This window comes from Staurois parvus, unplaced genomic scaffold, assembly GCF_062004578.1.
Source record: "Staurois parvus isolate SC_StPar_1 unplaced genomic scaffold, SC_StPar_1.0 ptg001943l, whole genome shotgun sequence".
Lineage (NCBI taxonomy): Eukaryota > Metazoa > Chordata > Amphibia > Anura > Ranidae > Staurois > Staurois parvus.
The window spans coordinates 8,544-35,356 of NW_028319739.1; the positions used below are offsets into that span (position 1 = coordinate 8,544).

At 50.9% G+C, this 26,813-nt stretch overlaps 1 protein-coding gene across 2 annotated transcripts in view; it reads left to right on the top strand.

Moving 5' to 3' along the window:
- Positions 1–345: 345 nt before the first annotated feature.
- The window catches only part of LOC149433178 (putative sodium-coupled neutral amino acid transporter 10), a 65,952-nt gene continuing 39,484 nt past the window's right edge, over positions 346–26,813 (top strand). For both annotated transcript variants that reach the window (XM_089664550.1, XM_089664551.1), the window contains exons 1-4: positions 346–442; positions 4,414–4,596; positions 6,802–6,913; positions 22,417–22,523. In XM_089664550.1, the coding sequence (XP_089520676.1) occupies positions 389–442; positions 4,414–4,596; positions 6,802–6,913; positions 22,417–22,523 (456 nt within the window). In that variant the 5' untranslated portion in view covers positions 346–388. The remainder of the gene's footprint in view (positions 443–4,413; positions 4,597–6,801; positions 6,914–22,416; positions 22,524–26,813) is intronic.

The window sequence follows — 26,813 nt, forward strand, 5'->3', positions numbered from 1 at the left end:
ATGATCGCCTGGCAACCATGAGAACCGCCTGGGCTTCCCAAGATCCCGGCACCCCTGCCAGACAGCACAGCGGAGTCCTGGAGCTTCCTGCAGATTGCATTGCAGCAAAAGAAATCCATCCTCCCCCTCCCCCAGTCTGTGCAAATCCGCATGCCTGCAGTCCTTTCCTCACTGCATAATGCTGCGACTGGCTGGTCGCTGGATCCGTTCCGGGGAGAGCGGCCCCAACATTCTGTGATGTCAGCTGCTGCCGTCCTCCTCATTTGGGGGTTTGTTGGGGACGTTTGCGTGGAGTTGACCTTTAAGTCTCACTTTATTCTGTATTATCTCTTCTTCTAGCCAAGTTCTACCCACATATGACAGCCTGGATGAACCTTCTGTGAAGACCATGAGTTCCATCTTCGCCCGCTCCCTAAATGTCGTCACCACCTTCTATGTGCTGGTGAGTATCCGCCCTCCCTGGACCCCGCGTTCACTGTATCCGCCCTCCCCGGACCCCGCATTCACTATATCCGCCCTCCCCGGACCCCGCATTCACTATATCCGCTCTCCCCGGACCCCGCGTTCACTGTATCCGCCCTCCCCGGACCCCGCGTTCACTATATCCGCCCTCCCCGGACCCCGCGTTCACTATATCCGCCCTCCCCGGACCCCGCGTTCACTATATCCGCCCTCCCCGGACCCCGCGTTCACTATATCCGCCCCCTCCGGACCCCGCATTCACTATATCCGCCCTCCCCGGACCCCGCATTCACTATATCCGCTCTCCCCGGACCCCGCGTTCACTATATCCGCCCTCCCCGGACCCCGCGTTCACTATATCCGCCCTCCCCGGACCCCGCATTCACTATATCCGCCCTCCCCGGACCCCGCGTTCACTATATCCGCCCTCCCCGGACCCCGCGTTCACTATATCCGCCCCCTCCGGACCCCGCGTTCACTATATCCGCCCTCCCCGGACCCCGCGTTCACTATATCCGCCCTCCCCGGACCCCGCGTTCACTATATCCGCCCTCCCCGGAACCCGCGTTCACTATATCCGCCCTCCCCGGACCCCGCGTTCACTGTATCCGCCCTCCCCGGACCCCGCGTTCACTATATCCGCCCTCCCCGGACCCCGCGTTCACTATATCCGCCCTCCCCGGACCCCGCGTTCACTATATCCGCCCTCCCCGGACCCCGCGTTCACTATATCCGCCCTCCCCGGACCCCGCGTTCACTATATCCGCCCTCCCCGGACCCCGCGTTCACTATATCCGCCCTCCCCGGACCCCGCGTTCACTGTATCCGCCCTCCCTGGACCCCGCGTTCACTGTATCCGCCCTCCCCGGACCCCGCGTTCACTGTATCCGCCCTCCCCGGACCCCGCGTTCACTATATCCGCCCTCCCCGGACCCCGCGTTCACTATATCCGCCCTCCCCGGACCCCGCGTTCACTATATCCGCCCTCCCCGGACCCCGCGTTCACTATATCCGCCCTCCCCGGACCCCGCGTTCACTATATCCGCCCTCCCCGGACCCCGCGTTCACTATATCCGCCCTCCCCGGACCCCGCGTTCACTATATCCGCTACCCCGGACCCCGCGTTCACTATATCCGCTCTCCCCGGACCCCGCGTTCACTATATCCGCCCTCCCCGGACCCCGCGTTCACTATATCCGCCCTCCCCGGACCCCGCGTTCACTATATCCGCCCTCCCCGGACCCCGCTGTTCACTATATCCGCCCTCCCCGGACCCCGCGTTCACTATATCCGCTCTCCCCGGACCCCGCGTTCACTATATCCGCTCTCCCCGGACCCCGCGTTCACTATATCCGCCCTCCCCGGACCCCGCGTTCACTATATCCGCCCCCTCCGGACCCCGCGTTCACTATATCCGCCCTCCCCGGACCCCGCGTTCACTATATCCGCCCTCCCCGGACCCCGCGTTCACTATATCCGCCCTCCCCGGACCCCGCGTTCACTATATCCGCTACCCCGGACCCCGCGTTCACTATATCCGCTCTCCCCGGACCCCGCGTTCACTATATCCGCCCTCCCCGGACCCCGCGTTCACTATATCCGCCCTCCCCGGACCCCGCGTTCACTATATCCGCCCTCCCCGGACCCCGCGTTCACTATATCCGCCCTCCCCGGACCCCGCGTTCACTATATCCGCCCTCCCCGGACCCCGCGTTCACTATATCCGCCCTCCCCGGACCCCGCGTTCACTATATCCGCCCTCCCCGGACCCCGCGTTCACTATATCCGCCTCCCCGGACCCCGCGTTCACTATATCCGCCCTCCCCGGACCCCGCGTTCACTATATCCGCCCTCCCCGGACCCCGCGTTCACTATATCCGCCCTCCCCGGACCCCGCGTTCACTATATCCGCCCTCCCCGGACCCCGCGTTCACTATATCCGCCCTCCCCGGACCCCGCGTTCACTATATCCGCCCTCCCGGACCCCGCGTTCACTATATCCGCCCTCCCCGGACCCCGCGTTCACTATATCCGCCCTCCCCGGACCCCGCGTTCACTATATCCGCCCTCCCCGGACCCCGCGTTCACTATATCCGCCCTCCCCGGACCCCGCGTTCACTATATCCGCCTCCCCGGACCCCGCGTTCACTATATCCGCCCTCCCCGGACCCCGCGTTCACTATATCCGCCCTCCCCGGACCCCGCGTTCACTATATCCGCCCTCCCCGGACCCCGCGTTCACTATATCCGCCCTCCCCGGACCCCGCGTTCACTATATCCGCCCTCCCCGGACCCCGCGTTCACTATATCCGCCCTCCCCGGACCCCGCGTTCACTATATCCGCCCTCCCCGGACCCCGCGTTCACTATATCCGCCCTCCCCGGACCCCGCGTTCACTATATCCGCCCTCCCCGGACCCGCGTTCACTATATCCGCCCTCCCCGGACCCCGCGTTCACTATATCCGCCCTCCCCGACCCCGCGTTCACTATATCCGCCCTCCCCGGACCCCGCGTTCACTATATCCGCCCTCCCCGGACCCCGCGTTCACTATATCCGCCCTCCCCGGACCCCGCGTTCACTATATCCGCCCTCCCCGGACCCCGCGTTCACTATATCCGCCCTCCCCGGACCCCGCGTTCACTATATCCGCCCTCCCCGGACCCCGCATTCACTATATCTGGTCTCCCACAGGACACACAACATGGAAATGCAATTAATTTAGTAAATATAAATTGCTAAACATCTTTCCCATCAGCAGTATATAGCAGTCTTGTGACTTCTATCAGTGTACAGCAGAGCACTGGTTAAAGCTTGTAGGAGGAGTTTTCTTTTTTCTCTAGCAGAATGCAGGACCCCCTGACCTTTTCCTGGACAGTGCTGATTGGTTCTGTTCTGATCACATGCACTCTCCCAGGGTAAACAAAAAAACCCCCCTTGCAATACACACTAAACTGAGCATGTTCAGCATGGCTATGGGTTCAGTCTGTTTTATCAGGAGATATGAGGTGGTAGCTTAAACAAGGTGAGGAACAGAGCAATCAGGATTAAACTGTCTTCTCACCCAATTCGGAGGGTTAACCCCCTTCGGTCCCACAGTATAACCAGCACACTTTCCTGCATCTACAGACGGATTGGACTGTTGGGGGTTCAGGAACACGCTAAAGTCTCTGCATTAAGGTAAAACGCCTTTCTACGTCAGGTTGCCCCACCCCCCCTTAAATACGTACCTGAGCCTGATCTCCATCCAGCGCTGTGCCTGTCTGCAGCAGCTCTTCTCTCTCCTCTTCTCATAGGACGCTTGGTAGCAGCGGAACCATTGGCTCCTGCTGCTGTCAATCAAAACCTGTGAGCAGAGAGTAGGAGGTGGGTCTGAGCTGCGCTGTGTGTGTCAGTAGACACACACAGCCTGGCTTGGGATTGAGCTTGTGGCTTGCTATGGGGGGGGGGGGGGGGGGGGGCATTTTAATGAAGAGGAGGAGCCAAGGCTGTGGGAAGGGGACACCAAAAGTGGAAGTTTGGGGCCACTCTGTGCAAAACCATTACACAGAGCAGGTAAGTGTGACATGTTTGTTTTTAAATTGTAAAGATTTAATTTCTATCACTTTTTTAAATAAATGTTGCTTGGGTTGTTAAATATGGAGCAGAGAAGGGGGTGGAGCCTCTGTCAGATGTTTACTGCCATCTACTGATCTGCTGTCACTTCCTGTAATGTCAGGAAGTGACAGTTAGTATTTCTGAAAGAGGGAACAAACAAAACCAAAAACCACAAAGTTACAACTCCTGACAATGTTTCTGTCCCGCCTTCCTGTCCTGGTGACAACTGCCCCCCCCCCCCCCCTCCAGAAAAGTGACCCTGTGCTTGCTCTGTCCAAAAAAACCCAAAAGCCGTAATCCTTGGATGGTGATTGGCTGTGAGTCTCCTGACATTGCGGCGTTCTCTCCCTTCCAGGTCGGCTTCTTTGGTTACGTCAGTTTCACAGAAACAATAGCTGGCAATGTTCTGTTCAACTTCCCGTCCAATCTGGTGACCGAGATGATCCGCGTTGGCTTCATGATGTCGGTGGCCGTCGGGTTCCCAATGATGATCCTTCCCTGCCGGCAGGCGCTGAATACGCTCCTATTTGAGCAGCAGGTGGGTGTGGCTATTGGGTGGAGGAAAGCGGAAACAAAGCGGAACTCCGCCACAAACCGAAAACACTGTTTAATGTATTGGTATTGAAAACAAACTCCCCCCATCCGTCCATCCCTCCCTCCCATCCGTCCATCCCTCCCCCCATCCATCCATGTCTCCCTCCCCCCATCCATCCGTCCATCCCTCCCTCCCTGTCTCCATCCCTCCTTCCATGTCTCCATCCCTCCTTCCATGTCTCCATCCCTCCTTCCATGTCTCCCTCCATGTCTCCCTCCATGTCTCCCTCCATGTCTCCATCTCTCCTTCCATGTCTCCATCTCTCCTTCCATGTCTCCATCTCTCCTTCCATGTCTCCATCTCTCCTTCCATGTCTCCATCTCTCCTTCCATGTCTCCATCTCTCCTTCCATGTCTCCATCTCTCCTTCCATGTCTCCATCCCTCCTTCCATGTCTCCATCCCTCCTTCCATGTCTCCATCCCTCCTTCCATGTCTCCATCCCTCCCTCCATGTCTCCATCCCTCCCTCCATGTCTCCATCCCTCCCTCCATCCATGTCTCCATCCCTCCCTCCATCCATGTCTCCATCCCTCCCTCCATGTCTCCATCCCTCCCTCCCTCCATGTCTCCATCCCTCCCTCCATGTCTCCATCCCTCCCTCCATTTCTCCATCCCTCCCTCCCTCCATTTCTCCATCCCTCCCTCCATGTCTCCATCCATCCCTCCCTCCATTTCTCCATCCCTCCCTCCATTTCTCCATCCCTCCCTCCATTTCTCCATCCCTCCCTCCATGTCTCCATCCCTCCCTCCCTCCATTTCTCCATCCCTCCCTCCCTCCATTTCTCCATCCCTCCCTCCCTCCATTTCTCCATCCCTCCCTCCATGTCTCCATCCATCCCTCCCTCCATTTCTCCATCCCTCCCTCCATGTCTCCATCCATCCCTCCCTCCATTTCTCCATCCCTCCCTCCATGTCTCCATCCATCCCTCCCTCCATTTCTCCATCCCTCCCTTCATGTCTCCATCCCTCCCTCCATGTCTCCATCCCTCTCTCCATGTCTCTATCCATCCCTCCCTCCATGTCTCCATCCGTCGGGGTTGTGCCATAGCCGACAGCAGCTGGGTGACCACCTTCCTTGTTTTACTATTAAAGCGGAACTCCGGGTACAGAAAACAATTCCCGGCTGCCAATACCTTAGTGCCAGGGTTCATTGCTTGTCTTTGTCTCTTGGAGATAAAGGGAGACATCTGATTCTCTGATACTTACCTGATTCTCCCCACACAACACCAGTCCCTGCAGCTCCTCAACCCCCCCAGTCTTCAGCAGTGGACTGTTCTGACATCATCAGCCCCACAGCATGCTCCATAGACCTCTGTGGATGTGAGGACAGCAGGAACAGTCCACCTCTGGATTGTGGGGGAGCACCGTTTGCTTTGCTGGTGGAGCAGAGGATCGGGTGAGACTTTCTCCTCTCCCCTAGACACAACCAGCGCTTAACACGTGCAGCATGACCACGGCCCCGCTCCAAGGGAAAACTTTTCTTATTGCTCAGAGTTGGGCTTTAGGGCCAGTTAACTACAAAAACGCATTCCGACTACATTTTTGCTGACCGTTCACACCACGCGCAGTTCCGGTGCAGTTTTGATGCAGTTTGCTATGTTCAGTACGGTTCTGTGCAGAAAAAATGCCGCGTGTTCTACTGACTGGAACTGACTGCACTGGTGTGAACTAGAGCCATAGGAATATATGGAAAACACTGCGCAGGCATTTTTGATGCAGAAACAAAGCGCACTGAGCTGCATCTAATGTGAACCAGTTCTTAGGGCCGGTTCACACTATAGAAACGCAGTCCAGCTGCATTCCGGATGTGTTTCCGCATGCGCGGTTTTGAAACGTTCTGGTGCGTTTTTTATGCATTCCATTCGGGACATGTGCTTTCCAGTGCATTTTTGATGCGTTTTACCACGTTCCAGTGCAGAAAAAATGCCGCCTGTTCTACTTTTTTCTTTTTTTTTTTTCTGCAACCGGAACGCACTGGAACTGCAAGCACTAATGTGAACTTCGACACCAACAACCATATCACCGACTTTCTGTGCGTTTTGGAGGCAGAAAAAAAGCAACTGAAACGCATGGAGTGTGAACCGATCCTTAATGTTTGGAGGACCTCTATCATCACATTAACACCTCCAATGTTCTTCTTTCCCACAGCAAAAAGACGGCACGTTTGCAGCTGGTGGGTACATGCCGCCTCTGCGCTTCAAAGTGCTGACGTTAGCCGTGGTGTTCGGGACCATGATGGGCGGGATTCTCATACCGAATGGTGAGTGTCGCTGCTTGTAAGGAAGGTTTGTAGTCTGTGACCACGGATGAGCTCTGATCCTAGTCTGCACCCACGTGAGAGAGCCCACCAAGGAGCTGCCACAGTCCTGAGACACTCCCCGCCCCTCGGCCACATATATACACGCTCCGCCCCTCCGCCACATATATACACGCCCCGCCCCTCCGCCACATATATACACGCCCCGCCCCTCCGCCACATATATACACGCCCCGCCCCTCCGCCACATATATACACCCCCCGCCCCTCCGCCACATATATACACGCCCCGCCCCTCCGCCACATATATACACGCCCCGCCCCTCCGCCACATATATACACGCCCCGCCCCTCCGCCACATATATACACGCCCCGCCCCTCCGCCACATATATACACGCCCCTCCCCTCCGCCACATATATACACCCCCCGCCCCTCGCCACATATATACACCCCCCCGCCCCTCGGCCACATATATACACGCCCCGCCCCTCGGCCACATATATACACGCCCCGCCCCTCGGCCACATATATACACCCCCCCGCCCCTCCGCCACATATATACACGCTCCGCCCCTCCGCCACATATATACACGCCCCGCCCCTCCGCCACATATATACACGCCCCGCCCCTCCGCCACATATATACACGCCCCGCCCCTCCGCCACATATATACACGCCCCGCCCCTCCGCCACATATATACACGCCCCGCCCCCTCGGCCACATATATACACGCCCCGCCCCTCGGCCACATATATACACGCACCGCCCCTCCGCCACATATATACACGCCCCGCCCCTCCGCCACATATATACACGCCCCGCCCCTCCGCCACATATATACACGCCCCGCCCCTCCGCCACATATATACACGTCCCCCCCCTCCGCCACATATATACACGCCCCGCCCCTCCGCCACATATATACACCCCCGCCCCTCCGCCACATATATACACCCCCCGCCCCTCCGCCACATATATACACGCCCCGCCCCTCCGCCACTTATATACACCCCCCGCCCCTTGGCCACATATATACACTCCCCGCCCCTCCGCCACATATATACATGCCCCGCCCCTCCGCCATATATATACACGCCCCGCCCCTCCGCCACATATATACACCCCCCGCCCCTCCGCCACATATATACACGCCCCGCCCCTCCGCCACATATATACACCCCCCGCCCCTTGGCCACATATATACACGCCCCTTGTGTACATGTGGGTAATGCCCTGGCTGCAAAGGACTGGCCAAGTACAGGTGACCCTTCCTGCTGGGCTTGCTGACACGGGGTCACACTAGGATCCAAACAGGCTTTCAGATCCATGCTGCTTGTAACACCTATATTTTCCCTTCCCTATACCCAGCGAGGCGACTGGCCTCAGGTGATACACAGAGAGGAAACAAATCCTACACAGTGCAGGAAATGTGTATTTGCCCCCCCCTGATGCTGAATGTTGGCCCCTCACACAGAAATGATCGGTCTAACAATGGAATGTTCGCCCCTCACACAGAAATGATCGGTCTAACAATGGAATGTTCGCCCCCCACACAGAAATGATCGGTCTAACAATGGAATGTTCGCCCCTCACACAGAAACGATCGGTCTAACAATGGAATGTTCGCCCCTCACACAGAAACGATCGGTCTAACAATGGAATGTTCGCCCCTCACACAGAAATGATCGGTCTAACAATGGAATGTTCGCCCCTCACACAGAAATGATCGGTCTAACAATGGAATGTTCGCCCCTCACACAGAAATGATCGGTCTAACAATGGAATGTTCGCCCCTCACACAGAAACGATCGGTCTAACAATGGAATGTTCGCCCCTCACACAGAAATGATCGGTCTAACAATGGAATGTTTGCCCCTCACACAGAAATGATCGGTCTAACAATGGAATGTTTGCCCCTCACACAGAAATGATCAGTCTAACAATGGAATGTTTGCCCCTCACACAGAAATGATCAGTCTAACAATGGAATGTTTGCCCCTCACACAGAAATGATCAGTCTAACAATGGAATGTTCGCCCCTCACACAGAAACGATCGGTCTAACAATGTAATGTTCGGTGTAACACTGAGAGACAGAATACAACAACAAATTCAGCAGAAATGCGTCTAACAAATGATGACGGATCTGCATGTTCATGAGGGAAAGAAGGATTTGATCCCCTATCATTCAGCAGGATTTCTGGCTCCCAGGTGTCTCTCATACAGGTAACAAGCTGAGATTAGAAGCAGTCTCTTAAAGGGAGTGCTGCTAATCTCATTGCGTTACCTGTATAAAAGACACCTGTCCACAGGAGCCATCAAACCATCAGATTCCAAACTCTCCACCATGGCAAAGACCAAAGAGCTGTCCAAGGAGGTCAGGGACAAGATGGTAGACCTACACAAGGCTGGACTGGGCTACCAAACTATGGCCAAGCAGCTTGGTGAGAAGGTGACAACAGTTGGTGCAATCATTCGCAAATGGAAGAAACACAAAACAAGTGTCAGTCTCCCTAGGTCTGGTGCACCATGCAAGATCTCACCTCGTGGAGTGTCAATGATCATGAGAACAGTGAGGAATCATCCCAGAACTACACGTGAGGATCTTGTCAATGATCTCCAGGCAGCTGGGACCACAGTCACCAAGAAAACAATTGGTAACACACTACGCCGACAAGGACTGAAATCCTGCAGTGCCCCCGCACGGTCCCTCTGCTCAAGAAAGCCCATGTCCAGGCCGTCTGAAGTCTGCCACTGAACATCTGAATGATGCCGAGGAGGACTGGTGGGAAGTGTTGTGGTCAGAGGAGACCAAAATCCAGCTCTTTGGCATCAACTCAACTCGCCGTGTTTGGAGGAGGAGGAATGCTGCCTATGACCCCAAGAACACCATCCCAACTGTGAAACATGGTGGTGGAAACATTCTGCTTTGGGGGGTTTTCTGCTAAGGGGACAGGACAACTGCACCGCATCAAAGGGACGATGGACGGGGCAATGTACCCTCAAATCTTGGGGGAGAACCTTCTTCCCTCAGCCAGGGCATTGAAAATGGGTGGTGGATGGGTGTTCCAGCATGACAATGACCCAAAACACACGGCCAAGGCAACAAAGGAGCGGCTCAAGAAGAAGCACATTAAGGTCCTGGAGTGGCCTAGCCAGTCTCCACACCTTCATCTGATGGAAAATATGTGGAGGGAGCTGAAAGTTCGAGTTGCCAAACGTCAGCCACCAAACCTTAATGACTTGGAGAGGATCTGCCAAGAGGAGTGGGCCAAAATCCCTCCTGAGATGTGTGCGAACCTGGGGGCCAACTCCAGGAAACATCTGACCTCTGTGATGGTCAACAAGGGATTGGCCACCAAGTACTAAGTCATGTTTTGTGAAGGGGATCAAATCCTTCTTTCCCTCATGAACATGCAGATCCGTCATCATTTGTTAGACGCATTTCTGCTGAATTTGTTGTTGTATTCTGTCTCTCAGTGTTACACCGAACATTCCATTGTTAGACCGATCGTTTCTGTGTGAGGGGCGAACATTCCATTGTTAGACCGATCATTTCTGTGTGAGGGGCGAACATTCCATTGTTAGACCGATCATTTCTGTGTGAGGGGTGAACATTCCATTGTTAGACCGATCATTTCTGTGTGAGGGGCGAACATTCCATTGTTAGACCGATCATTTCTGTGTGAGGGGCGAACATTCCATTGTTAGACCGATCATTTCTGTGTGAGGGGCGAACATTCCATTGTTAGACCGATCATTTCTGTGTGAGGGGCGAACATTCAGCATCAGCCGGGGAGCAAATACACATTTCCTTCACTGTATATGTTGTACCTAACAGTAACCAGAAAGCGGCGCTCAAATCTCTCTTGCTGCACTCAAAACGGAATCCTGCCCTTGCTGAGGGTTCTGTAGCACAAAACGGGGCGCACTCTCCTCCTGCATTACCGTGATAATATGAAAATTATTTATAAATACAAAAACATTCTCACAAGCCAAAAAGGTCATAAAAACAGAGACAAGAAGTCAAAGGATGCCAGTCGTGGACAGTATGGGTCCTCCGGTAAAGTGCTAACGCGTTTCGGCAGTCGAACTCCCTTCCTCAGAGCAATAGATGAAAACGCAATGCGTGGGAAGGATTCTTATATGTGGAACTAAATGGTAATGAGAACCCCGGCCACTCCCCCTCTGTAACAAAGGAGGGGCTGGATTCTGCAAGAAACGCCTCCAATGACGCTAAAAAAAATGAAATACATTGTACCAGTTTATCTGCAGCCTTCTCTCCTCTATGTGCACAGATCAAAGGATATTTCTGTGCAGGAGACAAGGGGGAGGGGATCTCACTTCACACACTACCCAAGTCTTTGGTATTACAGAACAAGTCCCGGGTCATACCGGTGAGATTTGCAAATTGAAATCGCATCTCATGAATGTGAATGTCTGAACACGTGCGATTTGCTGCAACGTCATTCCTCAGGTAGTTCTCGCATGACTTTTGCTGCAGCGTCATTCCTCAAGTAGTTCTCGCATGACTTTTGCTGCAGCGTCATTCCTCAAGTAGTTCTCGCATGACTTTTGCTGCAGCGTCATTCCTCAGGTAGTTCTCGCATGACTTTTGCTGCAGCGTCATTCCTCAAGTAGTTCTCACATGACTTTTGCTGCAGCGTCATTCCTCAGGTAGTTCTCACATGACTTTTGCTGCAGCGTCATTCCTCAGGTAGTTCTCACATGACTTTTGATGCAGCGTCATTCCTCAAGTAGTTCTCACATGACTTTTGCTGCAGCGTCATTCCTCAAGTAGATCTCGCATGACTTTTGCTGCAGCGTCATTCCTCAAGTAGTTCTCGCATGACTTTTGCTGCAGCGTCATTCCTCAGGTAGTTCTCGCATGACTTTTGCTGCAGCGTCATTCCTCAGGTAGTTCTCGCATGACTTTTGCTGCAGCGTCATTCCTCAGGTAGTTCTCGCATGACTTTTGCTGCAGCGTCATTCCTCAAGTAGTTCTCACATGACTTTTGCTGCAGCGTCATTCCTCAAGTAGTTCTCACATGACTTTTGCTGCAGCGTCATTCCTCAGGTAGTTCTCACATGACTTTTGATGCAGCGTCATTCCTCAAGTAGTTCTCACATGACTTTTGCTGCAGCGTCATTCCTCAGGTAGTTCTCACATGACTTTTGCTGCAGCGTCATTCCTCAGGTAGTTCTCACATGACTTTTGATGCAGCGTCATTCCTCAAGTAGTTCTCACATGACTTTTGCTGCAGCGTCATTCCTCAAGTAGATCTCGCATGACTTTTGCTGCAGCGTCATTCCTCAAGTAGTTCTCGCATGACTTTTGCTGCAACGTCATTCCTCAAGTAGTTCTCGCATGACTTTTGCTGCAGCGTCATTCCTCAGGTAGTTCTCGCATGACTTTTGCTGCAGCGTCATTCCTCAGGTAGTTCTCGCATGACTTTTGCTGCAGCGTCATTCCTCAGGTAGTTCTCGCATGACTTTTGATGCAGCGTCATTCCTCAGGTAGTTCTCGCATGACTTTTGCTGTAGCGTCATTCCTCAAGTAGTTCTCGCATGACTTTTGCTGCAGCGTCATTCCTCAGGTAGTTCTCGCATGACTTTTGCTGCAGCGTCATTCCTCAGGTAGTTCTCGCATGACTTTTGATGCAGCGTCATTCCTCAAGTAGTTCTCACATGACTTTTGCTGCAGCGTCATTCCTCAGGTAGTTCTCGCATGACTTTTGCTGCAGCGTCATTCCTCAGGTAGTTCTCGCATGACTTTTGCTGCAGCGTCATTCCTCAAGTAGTTCTCGCATGACTTTTGCTGCAGCGTCATTCCTCAGGTAGTTCTCGCATGACTTTTGCTGCAGCGTCATTCCTCAAGTAGTTCTCGCATGACTTTTGCTGCAGCGTCATTCCTCAAGTAGATCTCGCATGACTTTTGCTGCAGCGTCATTCCTCAAGTAGTTCTCGCATGACTTTTGCTGCAGCGTCATTCCTCAGGTAGTTCTCGCATGACTTTTGCTGCAGCGTCATTCCTCAGGTAGTTCTCGCATGACTTTTGCTGCAGCGTCATTCCTCAGGTAGTTCTCGCATGACTTTTGCTGCAGCGTCATTCCTCAAGTAGTTCTCACATGACTTTTGCTGCAGCGTCATTCCTCAGGTAGTTCTCACATGACTTTTGATGCAGCGTCATTCCTCAAGTAGTTCTCACATGACTTTTGCTGCAGCGTCATTCCTCAGGTAGTTCTCACATGACTTTTGCTGCAGCGTCATTCCTCAGGTAGTTCTCACATGACTTTTGATGCAGCGTCATTCCTCAAGTAGTTCTCACATGACTTTTGCTGCAGCGTCATTCCTCAAGTAGATCTCGCATGACTTTTGCTGCAGCGTCATTCCTCAAGTAGTTCTCGCATGACTTTTGCTGCAACGTCATTCCTCAAGTAGTTCTCGCATGACTTTTGCTGCAGCGTCATTCCTCAGGTAGTTCTCGCATGACTTTTGCTGCAGCGTCATTCCTCAGGTAGTTCTCGCATGACTTTTGCTGCAGCGTCATTCCTCAGGTAGTTCTCGCATGACTTTTGATGCAGCGTCATTCCTCAGGTAGTTCTCGCATGACTTTTGCTGTAGCGTCATTCCTCAAGTAGTTCTCGCATGACTTTTGATGCAGCGTCATTCCTCAGGTAGTTCTCGCATGACTTTTGCTGCAGCGTCATTCCTCAGGTAGTTCTCGCATGACTTTTGATGCAGCGTCATTCCTCAAGTAGTTCTCACATGACTTTTGCTGCAGCGTCATTCCTCAGGTAGTTCTCGCATGACTTTTGCTGCAGCGTCATTCCTCAGGTAGTTCTCGCATGACTTTTGCTGCAGCGTCATTCCTCAAGTAGTTCTCGCATGACTTTTGCTGCAGCGTCATTCCTCAGGTAGTTCTCGCATGACTTTTGCTGCAGCGTCATTCCTCAAGTAGTTCTCGCATGACTTTTGCTGCAGCGTCATTCCTCAGGTAGTTCTCGCATGACTTTTGCTGCAGCGTCATTCCTCAAGTAGTTCTCACATGACTTTTGCTGCAGCGTCATTCCTCAGGTAGTTCTCGCATGACTTTTGCTGCAGCGTCATTCCTCAAGTAGATCTCGCATGACTTTTGCTGCAGCGTCATTCCTCAAGTAGTTCTTGCATGACTTTTGCTGCAGCGTCATTCCTCAAGTAGTTCTCGCATGACTTTTGCTGCAGCGTCATTCCTCAAGTAGTTCTCGCATGACTTTTGCTGCAGCGTCATTCCTCAAGTAGTTCTCGCATGACTTTTGCTGCAGCGTCATTCCTCAGGTAGTTCTCGCATGACTTTTGCTGCAGCGTCATTCCTCAGGTAGTTCTCGCATGACTTTTGCTGCAGCGTCATTCCTCAAGTAGTTCTCGCATGACTTTTGCTGCAGCGTCATTCCTCAGGTAGTTCTCGCATGACTTTTGCTGCAGCGTCATTCCTCAGGTAGTTCTCGCATGACTTTTGCTGCAGCGTCATTCCTCAGGTAGTTCTCGCATGACTTTTGCTGCAGCGTCATTCCTCAGGTAGTTCTCGCATGACTTTTGCTGCAGCGTCATTCCTCAAGTAGTTCTCGCATGACTTTTGATGCAGCGTCATTCCTCAGGTAGTTCTCGCATGACTTTTGCTGTAGCGTCATTCCTCAAGTAGTTCTCGCATGACTTTTGCTGCAGCGTCATTCCTCAGGTAGTTCTCGCATGACTTTTGCTGCAGCGTCATTCCTCAGGTAGTTCTCGCATGACTTTTGCTGCAGCGTCATTCCTCAAGTAGTTCTCGCATGACTTTTGCTGCAGCGTCATTCCTCAGGTAGTTCTCGCATGACTTTTGCTGCAGCGTCATTCCTCAAGTAGTTCTCGCATGACTTTTGCTGCAGCGTCATTCCTCAAGTAGTTCTCGCATGACTTTTGCTGCAGCGTCATTCCTCAAGTAGTTCTCACATGACTTTTGCTGCAGCGTCATTCCTCAAGTAGTTCTCACATGACTTTTGCTGCAGCGTCATTCCTCAGGTAGTTCTCGCATGACTTTTGCTGCAGCGTCATTCCTCAAGTAGTTCTTGCATGACTTTTGCTGCAGCGTCATTCCTCAAGTAGTTCTCGCATGACTTTTGCTGCAGCGTCATTCCTCAAGTAGTTCTCGCATGACTTTTGCTGCAGCGTCATTCCTCAAGTAGTTCTCGCATGACTTTTGCTGCAGCGTCATTCCTCAAGTAGTTCTCGCATGACTTTTGCTGCAGCGTCATTCCTCAGGTAGTTCTCGCATGACTTTTGCTGCAGCGTCATTCCTCAGGTAGTTCTCGCATGACTTTTGCTGCAGCGTCATTCCTCAAGTAGTTCTCGCATGACTTTTGCTGCAGCGTCATTCCTCAAGTAGATCTCGCATGACTTTTGCTGCAGCGTCATTCCTCAGGTAGTTCTCACATGACTTTTGCTGCAGCGTCATTCCTCAAGTAGTTCTCGCATGACTTTTGCTGCAGCGTCATTCCTCAAGTAGATCTCGCATGACTTTTGCTGCAGCGTCATTCCTCAAGTAGTTCTCGCATGACTTTTGCTGCAGCGTCATTCCTCAAGTAGTTCTCGCATGACTTTTGCTGCAGCGTCATTCCTCAGGTAGTTCTCGCATGACTTTTGCTGCAGCGTCATTCCTCAGGTAGTTCTCGCATGACTTTTGCTGCAGCGTCATTCCTCAGGTAGTTCTCGCATGACTTTTGCTGCAGCGTCATTCCTCAAGTAGTTCTCACATGACTTTTGCTGCAGCGTCATTCCTCAGGTAGTTCTCACATGACTTTTGATGCAGCGTCATTCCTCAAGTAGTTCTCACATGACTTTTGCTGCAGCGTCATTCCTCAAGTAGATCTCGCATGACTTTTGCTGCAGCGTCATTCCTCAAGTAGTTCTCGCATGACTTTTGCTGCAACGTCATTCCTCAAGTAGTTCTCGCATGACTTTTGCTGCAGCGTCATTCCTCAGGTAGTTCTCGCATGACTTTTGCTGCAGCGTCATTCCTCAGGTAGTTCTCGCATGACTTTTGCTGCAGCGTCATTCCTCAGGTAGTTCTCGCATGACTTTTGATGCAGCGTCATTCCTCAGGTAGTTCTCGCATGACTTTTGCTGTAGCGTCATTCCTCAAGTAGTTCTCGCATGACTTTTGCTGCAGCGTCATTCCTCAGGTAGTTCTCGCATGACTTTTGCTGCAGCGTCATTCCTCAGGTAGTTCTCGCATGACTTTTGATGCAGCGTCATTCCTCAAGTAGTTCTCACATGACTTTTGCTGCAGCGTCATTCCTCAGGTAGTTCTCGCATGACTTTTGCTGCAGCGTCATTCCTCAGGTAGTTCTCGCATGACTTTTGCTGCAGCGTCATTCCTCAAGTAGTTCTCGCATGACTTTTGCTGCAGCGTCATTCCTCAGGTAGTTCTCGCATGACTTTTGCTGCAGCGTCATTCCTCAAGTAGTTCTCGCATGACTTTTGCTGCAGCGTCATTCCTCAGGTAGTTCTCGCATGACTTTTGCTGCAGCGTCATTCCTCAAGTAGTTCTCACATGACTTTTGCTGCAGCGTCATTCCTCAGGTAGTTCTCGCATGACTTTTGCTGCAGCGTCATTCCTCAAGTAGATCTCGCATGACTTTTGCTGCAGCGTCATTCCTCAAGTAGTTCTTGCATGACTTTTGCTGCAGCGTCATTCCTCAAGTAGTTCTCGCATGACTTTTGCTGCAGCGTCATTCCTCAAGTAGTTCTCGCATGACTTTTGCTGCAGCGTCATTCCTCAAGTAGTTCTCGCATGACTTTTGCTGCAGCGTCATTCCTCAGGTAGTTCTCGCATGACTTTTGCTGCAGCGTCATTCCTCAGGTAGTTCTCGCATGACTTTTGCTGCAGCGTCATTCCTCAAGTAGTTCTCGCATGACTTTTGCTGCAGCGTCATTCCTCAGGTAGTTCTCGCATGACTTTTGCTGCAGCGTCATTCCTCAGGTAGTTCTCGCATGACTTTTGCTGCAGCGTCATTCCTCAGGTAGTTCTCGCATGACTTTTGCTGCAGCGTCATTCCTCAGGTAGTTCTCGCATGACTTTTGCTGCAGCGTCATTCCTCAAGTAGTTCTCGCATGACTTTTGATGCAGCGTCATTCCTCAGGTAGTTCTCGCATGACTTTTGCTGTAGCGTCATTCCTCAAGTAGTTCTCGCATGACTTTTGCTGCAGCGTCATTCCTCAGGTAGTTCTCGCATGACTTTTGCTGCAGCGTCATTCCTCAAGTAGTTCTCGCATGACTTTTGCTGCAGCGTCATTCCTCAGGTAGTTCTCGCATGACTTTTGCTGCAGCGTCATTCCTCAAGTAGTTCTCGCATGACTTTTGCTGCAGCGTCATTCTCAAGTAGTTCTCGCATGACTTTTGCTGCAGCGTCATTCCTCAAGTAGTTCTCACATGACTTTTGCTGCAGCGTCATTCCTCAAGTAGTTCTCACATGACTTTTGCTGCAGCGTCATTCCTCAGGTAGTTCTCGCATGACTTTTGCTGCAGCGTCATTCCTCAAGTAGTTCTCGCATGACTTTTGCTGCAGCGTCATTCCTCAAGTAGTTCTCGCATGACTTTTGCTGCAGCGTCATTCCTCAAGTAGTTCTCGCATGACTTTTGCTGCAGCGTCATTCCTCAAGTAGTTCTCGCATGACTTTTGCTGCAGTTTTGCCGTTTCACATACATCGTATATAATGGAAATCGCAGGAAATTGTTGAAACTCTTCACAAGTAGCAATAAATTCTTCAGAGATCACACCTGAAATGCACACAAATTGCGCAGTTTTATTGCAGCGGCGTGACCCAGTTGGATGGAAATAGCTACTTTTAGCTCCTCCGTGATCCCCGAATAAATGAGAACCTTACTGGGGGGCCGAGTTTAGATGCAGATGGGACTTGCGGAGTTCCTCTTTAATGTGCCCCTCTATAGCCTCAATTCCTAATATGTCCGGAGAGGAGAGATCCTATAGAAATATTCTGTGTAGTTCGGGAAGGTGATCTATCTCTGCCCCCCCCCCCCCCCCAGCCAGCTGTGTTCGCAGCGACGGTCTGTTCACAGATCACACGGAGCCATGATAACTCTCCCACAGCTGGTTCAGGAATAATGGATGTTTGTGAATCCGAAGCATTAATGGGAAGAAATGAAATGTTCCATTGTTGGGGAGGCCAGGAAATCTGTATCTTACCCCCCATCACAGGAGTGGTCCTGGACTTCGGTCCTCAAGGATTCCCGTCCGCCAGGCCCTACAAGGAACAGACCCGTCCGCTGCAAACAATACGTCTGTCATCACCAAGCCCATGTGCTCCGGAGATCCTTCCAGTGCTGCAAAATGCGATTATTTGGGGGGCGGGGTGTCGTCCCAGTTCTTCAGTTTAAAGTAGAACTCTAGGCAAAACTTGTTTTCATTTTGGATGGAGTGGGGGGGGGGGGGGTGTATAAGCCCGGTCCGATTTACTTTTTTGTCATCTGTGTCCCCAATGGGGAGGTTTCCCTTCACTTCCTGTCCCTTAGCCAAACAGGAAGTGAGAGGAAATCCCTGCAAATAAAGGGAATTGCTTGGGGGGCCCCCAGGTCATCAGAACCTGTGTCCCCATTGGAGGATTTCCCCTCTTACTTTGCTGGGGACAACCCAAAATTTGTGATTTTATTTTACTTTCACCTTCAATGATAATGTAGAGAGGGGGAATCTCCGTAATGGGGGCAGCAATAAAAAGCTGACAGGGGGTCCAATCCCTCTCCACTCCATCCAAAACTAAACAAAAGTTTTGCCTTTATTCTTTAATATACAAATCGATGAAGTACAGATTAATGGGTTAGTCCATCCACACACAGATGTACCGACTCCTCCCCTCCAGTCTTGCCCAGGCGTACCGGCTCCTCCCCTCCAGTCTTGCACAGGTGTACAGGCTCCTCCTTTCCAGTCTTGCCCAGGCGTACCGGCTCCTCCCCTTCAGTCTTGCCCAGGCGTACCGGCTCCTCCCCTTCAGTCTTGCCCAGTTATACCGGCTCCTCCCCTTCAGTCTTGCCCAGTTATACCGGCTCCTCCCCTTCAGTCTTGCACAGTTATACCGGCTCCTCCCCTTCAGTCTTGCCCAGTTATACCGGCTCCTCCCCTTCAGTCTTGCACAGGTGTATGGCTCCTCCCCTTCAGTCTTGCACAGTTATACTGGCTCCTCCCCTTCAGTCTTGCACAGTTATACTGGCTCCTCCCCTTCAGTCTTGCACAGTTATACCGGCTCCTCCCCTTCAGTCTTGCACAGTTATACTGGCTCCTCCCCTTCAGTCTTGCACAGTTATACTGGCTCCTCCCCTTCAGTCTTGCACAGGTGTATGGCTCCTCCCCTTCAGTCTTGCACAGTTATACTGGCTCCTCCCCTTCAGTCTTGCACAGTTATACTGGCTCCTCCCCTTCAGTCTTGCACAGTTATACTGGCTCCTCCCCTTCAGTCTTGCACAGGCTTACCGGCTCCTCCCCTTCAGTCTTGCACAGGTGTATGGCTCCTCCCCTTCAGTCTTGCACAGTTATACTGGCTCAGGGTCAGGTCAGATTTTACATCTGGATCAGACGAGAAGCCGTACTGAAATCGTGTCCACAAGCTCATGATGTGCGATTCAGAAGCGGTTCCCATAGAAGCCAATGAGCCTGTGACTTGCACCTGAAGGATCGCTCTGCTCAGAAATCGGACGGGACTCTTTTTCAGTCCACATTAATCTGCACTGGCAGTGCACCGGACATATGTGAACAGGCACCATAGGAAGCAGTTATTTCACATGTTGTGGATTGGATACGGTTCATACTCCATGCAATCCACATGTATGTGAACCGGCTCTCTGGGAGCTCATACAGAGTGCTGTAGATGTCTGCCCCTCAGTAGTGAGACAAATGTTGGAGCGATGGCCTCATACATGTCAGACGGAGATATCTGATTCTGTTGCCAAGTTACAACTCTTGACAGGTCTGTCATGCAGCAATGCAGCGCCCCCACCAGGTGACAGGCTTTCATACGTCGGGTAGGTATGTGGGAAGCCTCAATAGTGTTAACCCCTCCCCCAATCTCTATATTGTGGGCATTCAATGTCAAATCCTGGTCATGTAGCCTCTCTTCAGAAGAGGAGATTAGGGGGGGATGTGATCTCCATGTATAATACATAAGGGGGGATATGATCTCCATGTATAATACATAAGGGGGATATGATCTCCATGTATAATACATAAGGGGGGATATGATCTCCATGTATAATACATAAGGGGGGGATGTGATCTCCATGTATAATACATAAGGGGGGATATGATCTCCATGTATAATACATAAGGGGGGGATATGATCTCCATGTATAATACATAAGGGGGATATGATCTCCATGTATAATACATAAGGGGGGATATGATCTCCATGTATAATACATAAGGGGGGGATATGATCTCCATGTATAATACATAAGGGGGGATGTGATCTCCATGTATAATACATAAGGGGGGATATGATCTCCATGTATAATACATAAGGGGGGGGGATATGATCTCCATGTATAATACATAAGGGGGATATGATCTCCATGTATAATACATAAGGGGGGATATGATCTCCATGTATAATACATAAGGGGGGGATATGATCTCCATGTATAATACATAAGGGGGGGATATGATCTCCATGTATAATACATAGGGGGGGGGATATGATCTCCATGTATAATACATAAGGGGGGATATGATCTCCATGTATAATACATAAGGGGGGATATGATCTCCATGTATAATACATAAGGGGGGGATATGATCTCCATGTATAATACATAAGGGGGGATATGATCTCCATGTATAATACATAAGGGGGGGGATATGATCTCCATGTATAATACATAAGGGGGGATATGATCTCCATGTATAATACATAAGGGGGGGATATGATCTCCATGTATAATACATAAGGGGGGATATGATCTCCATGTATAATACATAAGGGGGGGATATGATCTCCATGTATAATACATAAGGGGGGGGTATGATCTCCATGTATAATACATAAGGGGGGATATGATCTCCATGTATAATACATAAGGGGGGATATGATCTCCATGTATAATACATAAGGGGGGGATATGATCTCCATGTATAATACATAAGGGGGGATATGATCTCCATGTATAATACATAAGGGGGGATATGATCTCCATGTATAATACATAAGGGGGGATATGATCTCCATGTATAATACATAAGGGGGGGATATGATCTCCATGTATAATACATAAGGGGGGATATGATCTCCATGTATAATACAAAAGGGGGGGATATGATCTCCCTGTATAATACATAAGGGGGGGGGATATGATCTCCATGTATAATACATAAGGGGGGGGATATGATCTCCATGTATAATACATAAGGGGGGGATATGATCTCCATGTATAATACATAAGGGGGGGGGATATGATCTCCATGTATAATACATAAGGGGGGGGGGGATATGATCTCCATGTATAATACATAAGGGGGGGGATATGATCTCCATGTATAATACATAAGGGGGGATATGATCTCCATGTATAATACATAAGGGGGGATATGATCTCCATGTATAATACATAAGGGGGGATATGATCACCATGTATAATACATAAGGGGGATATGATCTCCATGTATAATACATAAGGGGGGATATGATCACCATGTATAATACATAAGGGGGGGATATGATCTCCATGTATAATACATAAGGGGGATATGGTCTCCATGTATAATACATAAGGGGGGATATGATCTCCATGTATAATACATAAGGGGGGATATGATCTCCATGTATAATACATAAGGGGGGATATGATCTCCATGTATAATACATCAGTGGTTCATATAGTGATCTCGGTGTAGTTATTCCCCCTGAGGTCATCACAGAGGACAAGGGGGCGCTCTTTATGTCTGGAGGAAAAGAAATGTCATCTCCAAACACGGAAAGGTTTCTTCACAGTAAGAGCTGTGAGAATGTGGAATAGACTCCCTCCAGAGGTGGGTGTGGCCAGCTCAGTGGATTGCTGTAGGAAAGTCCTGGATTCTTTCTTGGATACACAGAATATAACTGGATATAACATTTATAGGGAAAGGTGATCCAGGGAATATCCGATTATCGATCCGGGAATATCCGATTATTGATCCAGGGAATATCCGATTATTGATCCAGGGAATATCCGATTGCCTCTCGGGGGATCAGGAAGGAATTCCCCCCCCCCCCCCGCAGGAGGAGATTGGATTGTGCTTTGCTGGTGTTTTTGCCTTTGTCTGGATCAGCTGTGGGTGAAGGATTATAACTTTTTTTTATGGATGGACTTTTTTTATCTGCCAGACTAACTATGTCACTGTGTAATAAATGTGTTGGAAATGCCGTACTGAGCGCCCCGCCTGTGTAAAGTGACTTGTTGTTGTTTTTCTCTTGATACTGAAAGTGATTTCTTTGCATTTCTCAGTGGAAACCATTCTGGGTCTGACTGGAGCAACCATGGGAAGTCTCATCTGCTTCATCCTTCCAGCCCTCATTTATAAGAAGATCCATAACAAGGGCCTGTCCTCACAGGTATGGAAAACATGGAAATTTTACCCAAATATACATGTTCCCCTCCCCCTCCCGTGTTCGCAAAAAGAATATTGAAAAGCACCTTTTTTTGGGGGGGGGGGGGAATTTTTTTTTTTTTCCTGGGTCTGGCGTAGGCCAGAAAGAGGCCGGGTACCACCAGAGGTAAAGGTTACAGTTCACTTTTAGGAACTTGTTACAGATTAAACCTATATTTATAAAGCTATAGTCATTTTTGTAAAAATTAACCCCTCCCCCTCCAGAGTATTCTCCCCCCCCCCCCCCCCTCTTCCTGACCAAGCCATCTTTTTGCAATACGGCGCTGTGTTACTTTAACTGACAATTTGCGGTCGTGCAACAGTGCACCCAAATTACATTTACATCCTTTTTTTTTTCCCCATAAATGGTGATTTATTTAGATGGTATTTGATCGCCTGTGTTTTTTATTTTTTGCACTATAAAGGAAAAAAAACCTATATTTTGGACTTTTGGCTATTAAACACGTCCAGTAAAAAAATGTAAAAATCAAATTTTGCGGCCAAAATGTCTCCCGCTCCGTGTCTTTGCTAAATAAAAATCCCCATACGTGTAAATTAATTGGTTTACGTGAAAGTTCTAGCGTCTACAAATGGCGGTATAGGTACTAGGGATTTTTTTGTTTGTTTGTTTATTTTTACTAGTAATGCCGGCGATCAGCGACTTATAGCGGGACTGCAGCGGGCATTCTGACACTGGGGAGGAAACTGGCTTGGTGTCACTGACATCCCCAGTGACACCAATGCAGTGATCAATGCTGATAAAAAGCACCAACACTGTACTAATGACACTGGAGAGGAAAGGGTTAACATCAAGGAGATCAAAGGGTTAATTGTGTGCTGTGTATGCGTGTTTCACTGTACGCATGCTGCTATGCTGATCCATACAAAGCAGTGTGCAGGAAGAGCTGACAGGGGAGAGATCTGTGTTGTTTGTACTCAGGTCTCTTCCCTGTCGGAGATATTCAGCAATCACCGGCCGGGACCCAGTGATTGACAGCCGAGGCCGCGAATGGCGGTGCTGGTAGGCCGCACACGCCCCCCACCTGGAACTGCAAAATCACATGTGTATATACGTGATCCACTGATCATGTTTCCAATGCTTTGCAGGATTCTGTGGGAAAAAAATAGAAAATGCCCATTTTGTTTTTTTTCTTGGAGAAATGTATTTATTTTTTTCATAAAGGTGAACGTATCCTTTATATTCCCCTTTAACTCCAGAACGTCATTCTCAGCTTCTGTGTTCAACTTTCATGCTGACACTCCAAGGATGCGATTACCTAAATTATAATGAGAAGCCCACAGTATATACTCCATACATGAGGCGGAAGGTCCTCTGAGTCCTCCATTAACCTCCTCAGTACAACAACTGCATGTATTGATTGCTGGGATACCCATGAGGAGAGTCTGTAGATGGCGGGGTGACTTCACCAATGCGTTTCACTCATAGCTTCATCAGGGATACCCATGAGGAGAGTCTGTAGATGGCGGGGTGACTTCACCAATGCGTTTCACTCATAGCTTCATCAGGGATACCCATGGGGCGAGTCTGCTGATGGCTGAGTGACTTTACCAATGCGTTTCGCTCATAGCTTCATCAGGGATACCCATGAGGAGAGTCTGTCAATGGCAGGGTGACTTTACCAATGCGTTTCGCTCATAGCTTCATCAGGGATACCCGTGGGGCGAGTCTGTAGATGGCTGAGTGACTTTACCAATGCGTTTCACTCATAAGAGCTTCATCAGGGTTACCCATGAGGAGAGTCTGTCAATGGCGGGGTGACTTTACCAATGCGTTTCGCTCATAGCTTCATCAGGGATTCCCGTGGGGCGAGTCTGTTGATGGCTGAGTGACTTTACCAATGCGTTTCGCTCATAAGAGCTTCATCGGGGATACCCATGGGACGAGTCTGTAGATGGCTGAGTGACTCTACCAATGCGTTTCACTCATACTGTAGCTTCATCAGGGATACCCGTGGGGCGAGTCTGATGGCTGAGTGACTTTACCAATGCGTTTCGCTCATAGCTTCATCAGGGATACCCGTGGGGCGAGTCTACTGATGGCTGAGTGACTTTACCAATGCGTTTCCCTCATACTGTAGCTTCATCAGGGATACCCGTGGGGCGAGTCTGATGGCTGAGTGACTTTAGCAATGCGTTTCGCTCATAAGAGCTTCATCGGGGATACCCATGGGACGAGTCTGTAGATGGCTGAGTGACTTTACCAATGCGTTTCACTCATACTGTAGCTTCATCAGGGATACCCGTGGGACGAGTCTGTAGATGGCTGAGTGACTCTACCAATGCGTTTCCCTCATAGCTTCATCAGGGATACCCATGAGGAGAGTCTGTCAATGGCGGGGTGACTTTACCAATGCGTTTCCCTCATACTGTAGCTTCATCAGGGATTCCCGTGGGGCGAGTCTGATGGCTGAGTGACTTTACCAATGCGTTTCCCTCATAGCCTCATCGAACATCCTATGAGCAGAACCAGTGCTGTAACACACATGCATGGGATTCTGGAAGGGTGGCAGAGTAGAGACAACTCACTGTTTGTTAGGAGCCACTAATGTCTGAAACAAGATGGCGGCACCCATATTAGTTGGCTGTTGGCTGCCATCTGCAGAAGTGATCTGAGGCCTAGTTTCAGTGAAGGTAAAACATGAGCATTGTATAAACGGGAGGAGAACGGGCACAACGTCTCTGTATGAAGTAATGGAGCTGTAAGTTACCATATTTGTTGCCATGCCCGAGGTGTTCAGTATATGGAAAGTTCCCGTATGACCAGCAGTACATATGGAGGCGCTGTATACAGCGCAGTGTCCTGCAGGGCCACCAAGTACCCCCAGGACCTGTGCAGTCCAGATGTTACAGCTGGACCGCCAACGCCTTATAATTCTGCCAACAAGTAGTTAATTAGAGAACACAGGAAGCCTTGCCTGGCGCGGTGGAGAGGAGGAGAGCCGCGGTCCAAGCAGGCCACAGGAAGTTGAAAAGGGCAAATTAGCAAAGCTGTGAAGAGATGAGAACCTGTGAAGGTCCTATTAATCCTTCGTTGTCCTCGGGTTCATGTAGCAACGTGGCCAGCGGGTCGCCCCGGGGACATTGACACCTGCGACTGGTGACGGGGTGCAGGTCTTACTGTGCAGTTCCTATTGTAAAGCAGGCGGTATTCACGTACCCCCATCGGAAGGAAGAGGTAGTAATGAAGTGCAAATCCTTCAGTCATGACCGCAGTGTGTTCTGGGTTATGTTTTGTCCTGAAAATAGATATTTATATTTGGCGTACGTGTGCCCATATATGCCACTGGCCTTTGGATCCCGGCAGAGACCTGCGGCGCATCTTCGCACATTCGGCATTCCACCCACTACAGAAAACTACAGGAGGGGGCGGAGACAAGACCAGCCACTCTGCACAAGTAAAGAGAGCCGAGCTGTGGGAGGGGCCCAGCAGACTCCACCCACTACAAAAAACCTACAGGAGGGGGTGGAGACAAGACCAGCCACTGTGCATGAGTAAAGAGAGCCGAGCTGTGGGAGGGGCCCAGCAGACTCTATCCACTACGGTGGAGATGAGACCAGCCACTCTGCACAAGGAAAGAGAGCAGAGCTGTGGGTGGGGCCCAGCAGGCTCCACCCACTACAGAAAACAACAGGAGGGGCTGAGACCAGACCAGCCACTCTGCACAAGGAAAGAGAGCCGAGCTGTGGGAGGGGCCCAGCAGACTCCACCCACTACGGTGGAGATGAGACCAGCCACTCTGCACAAGGAAAGAGAGCAGAGCTGTGGGTGGGGCCCAGCAGGCTCCACCCACTACAGAAAACAGGAGGGGCTGAGACAAAACCAGCCACTCTGCACAAGGAAAGAGAGCAGAGCTGTGGGAGGGGCCCAGCAGATTCCACCCACTACAAAAAAAACTACTGGAGTGGGGTGGAGACAAGACCAGTCACCCTGTGCAAGGAGAGAGAGCAGAGCTGTGGGAGGGGCCCAGAAGACTCCGCCCACTACAAAAACCCTACAGGAGGGGGCGGAGACAAGACCAGTCAGAGCAGAGCTGTGGGAGGGGCCCAGCAGATTCCACCCACTACGGTGGAGACAAGACCAGTCCTCCTGCACAAGGAGAGGGGGCAGCAGTGAGCGGTCTTTATTCCAGGAAGTCTCACACTGGGTGACGGCTCACCGAGGTTCCGGAAGAAGTCACATGACCGATGGATTTGTTATCCCGGAGTTCATCTTGGGGGGGGGAAAAAACTGCAA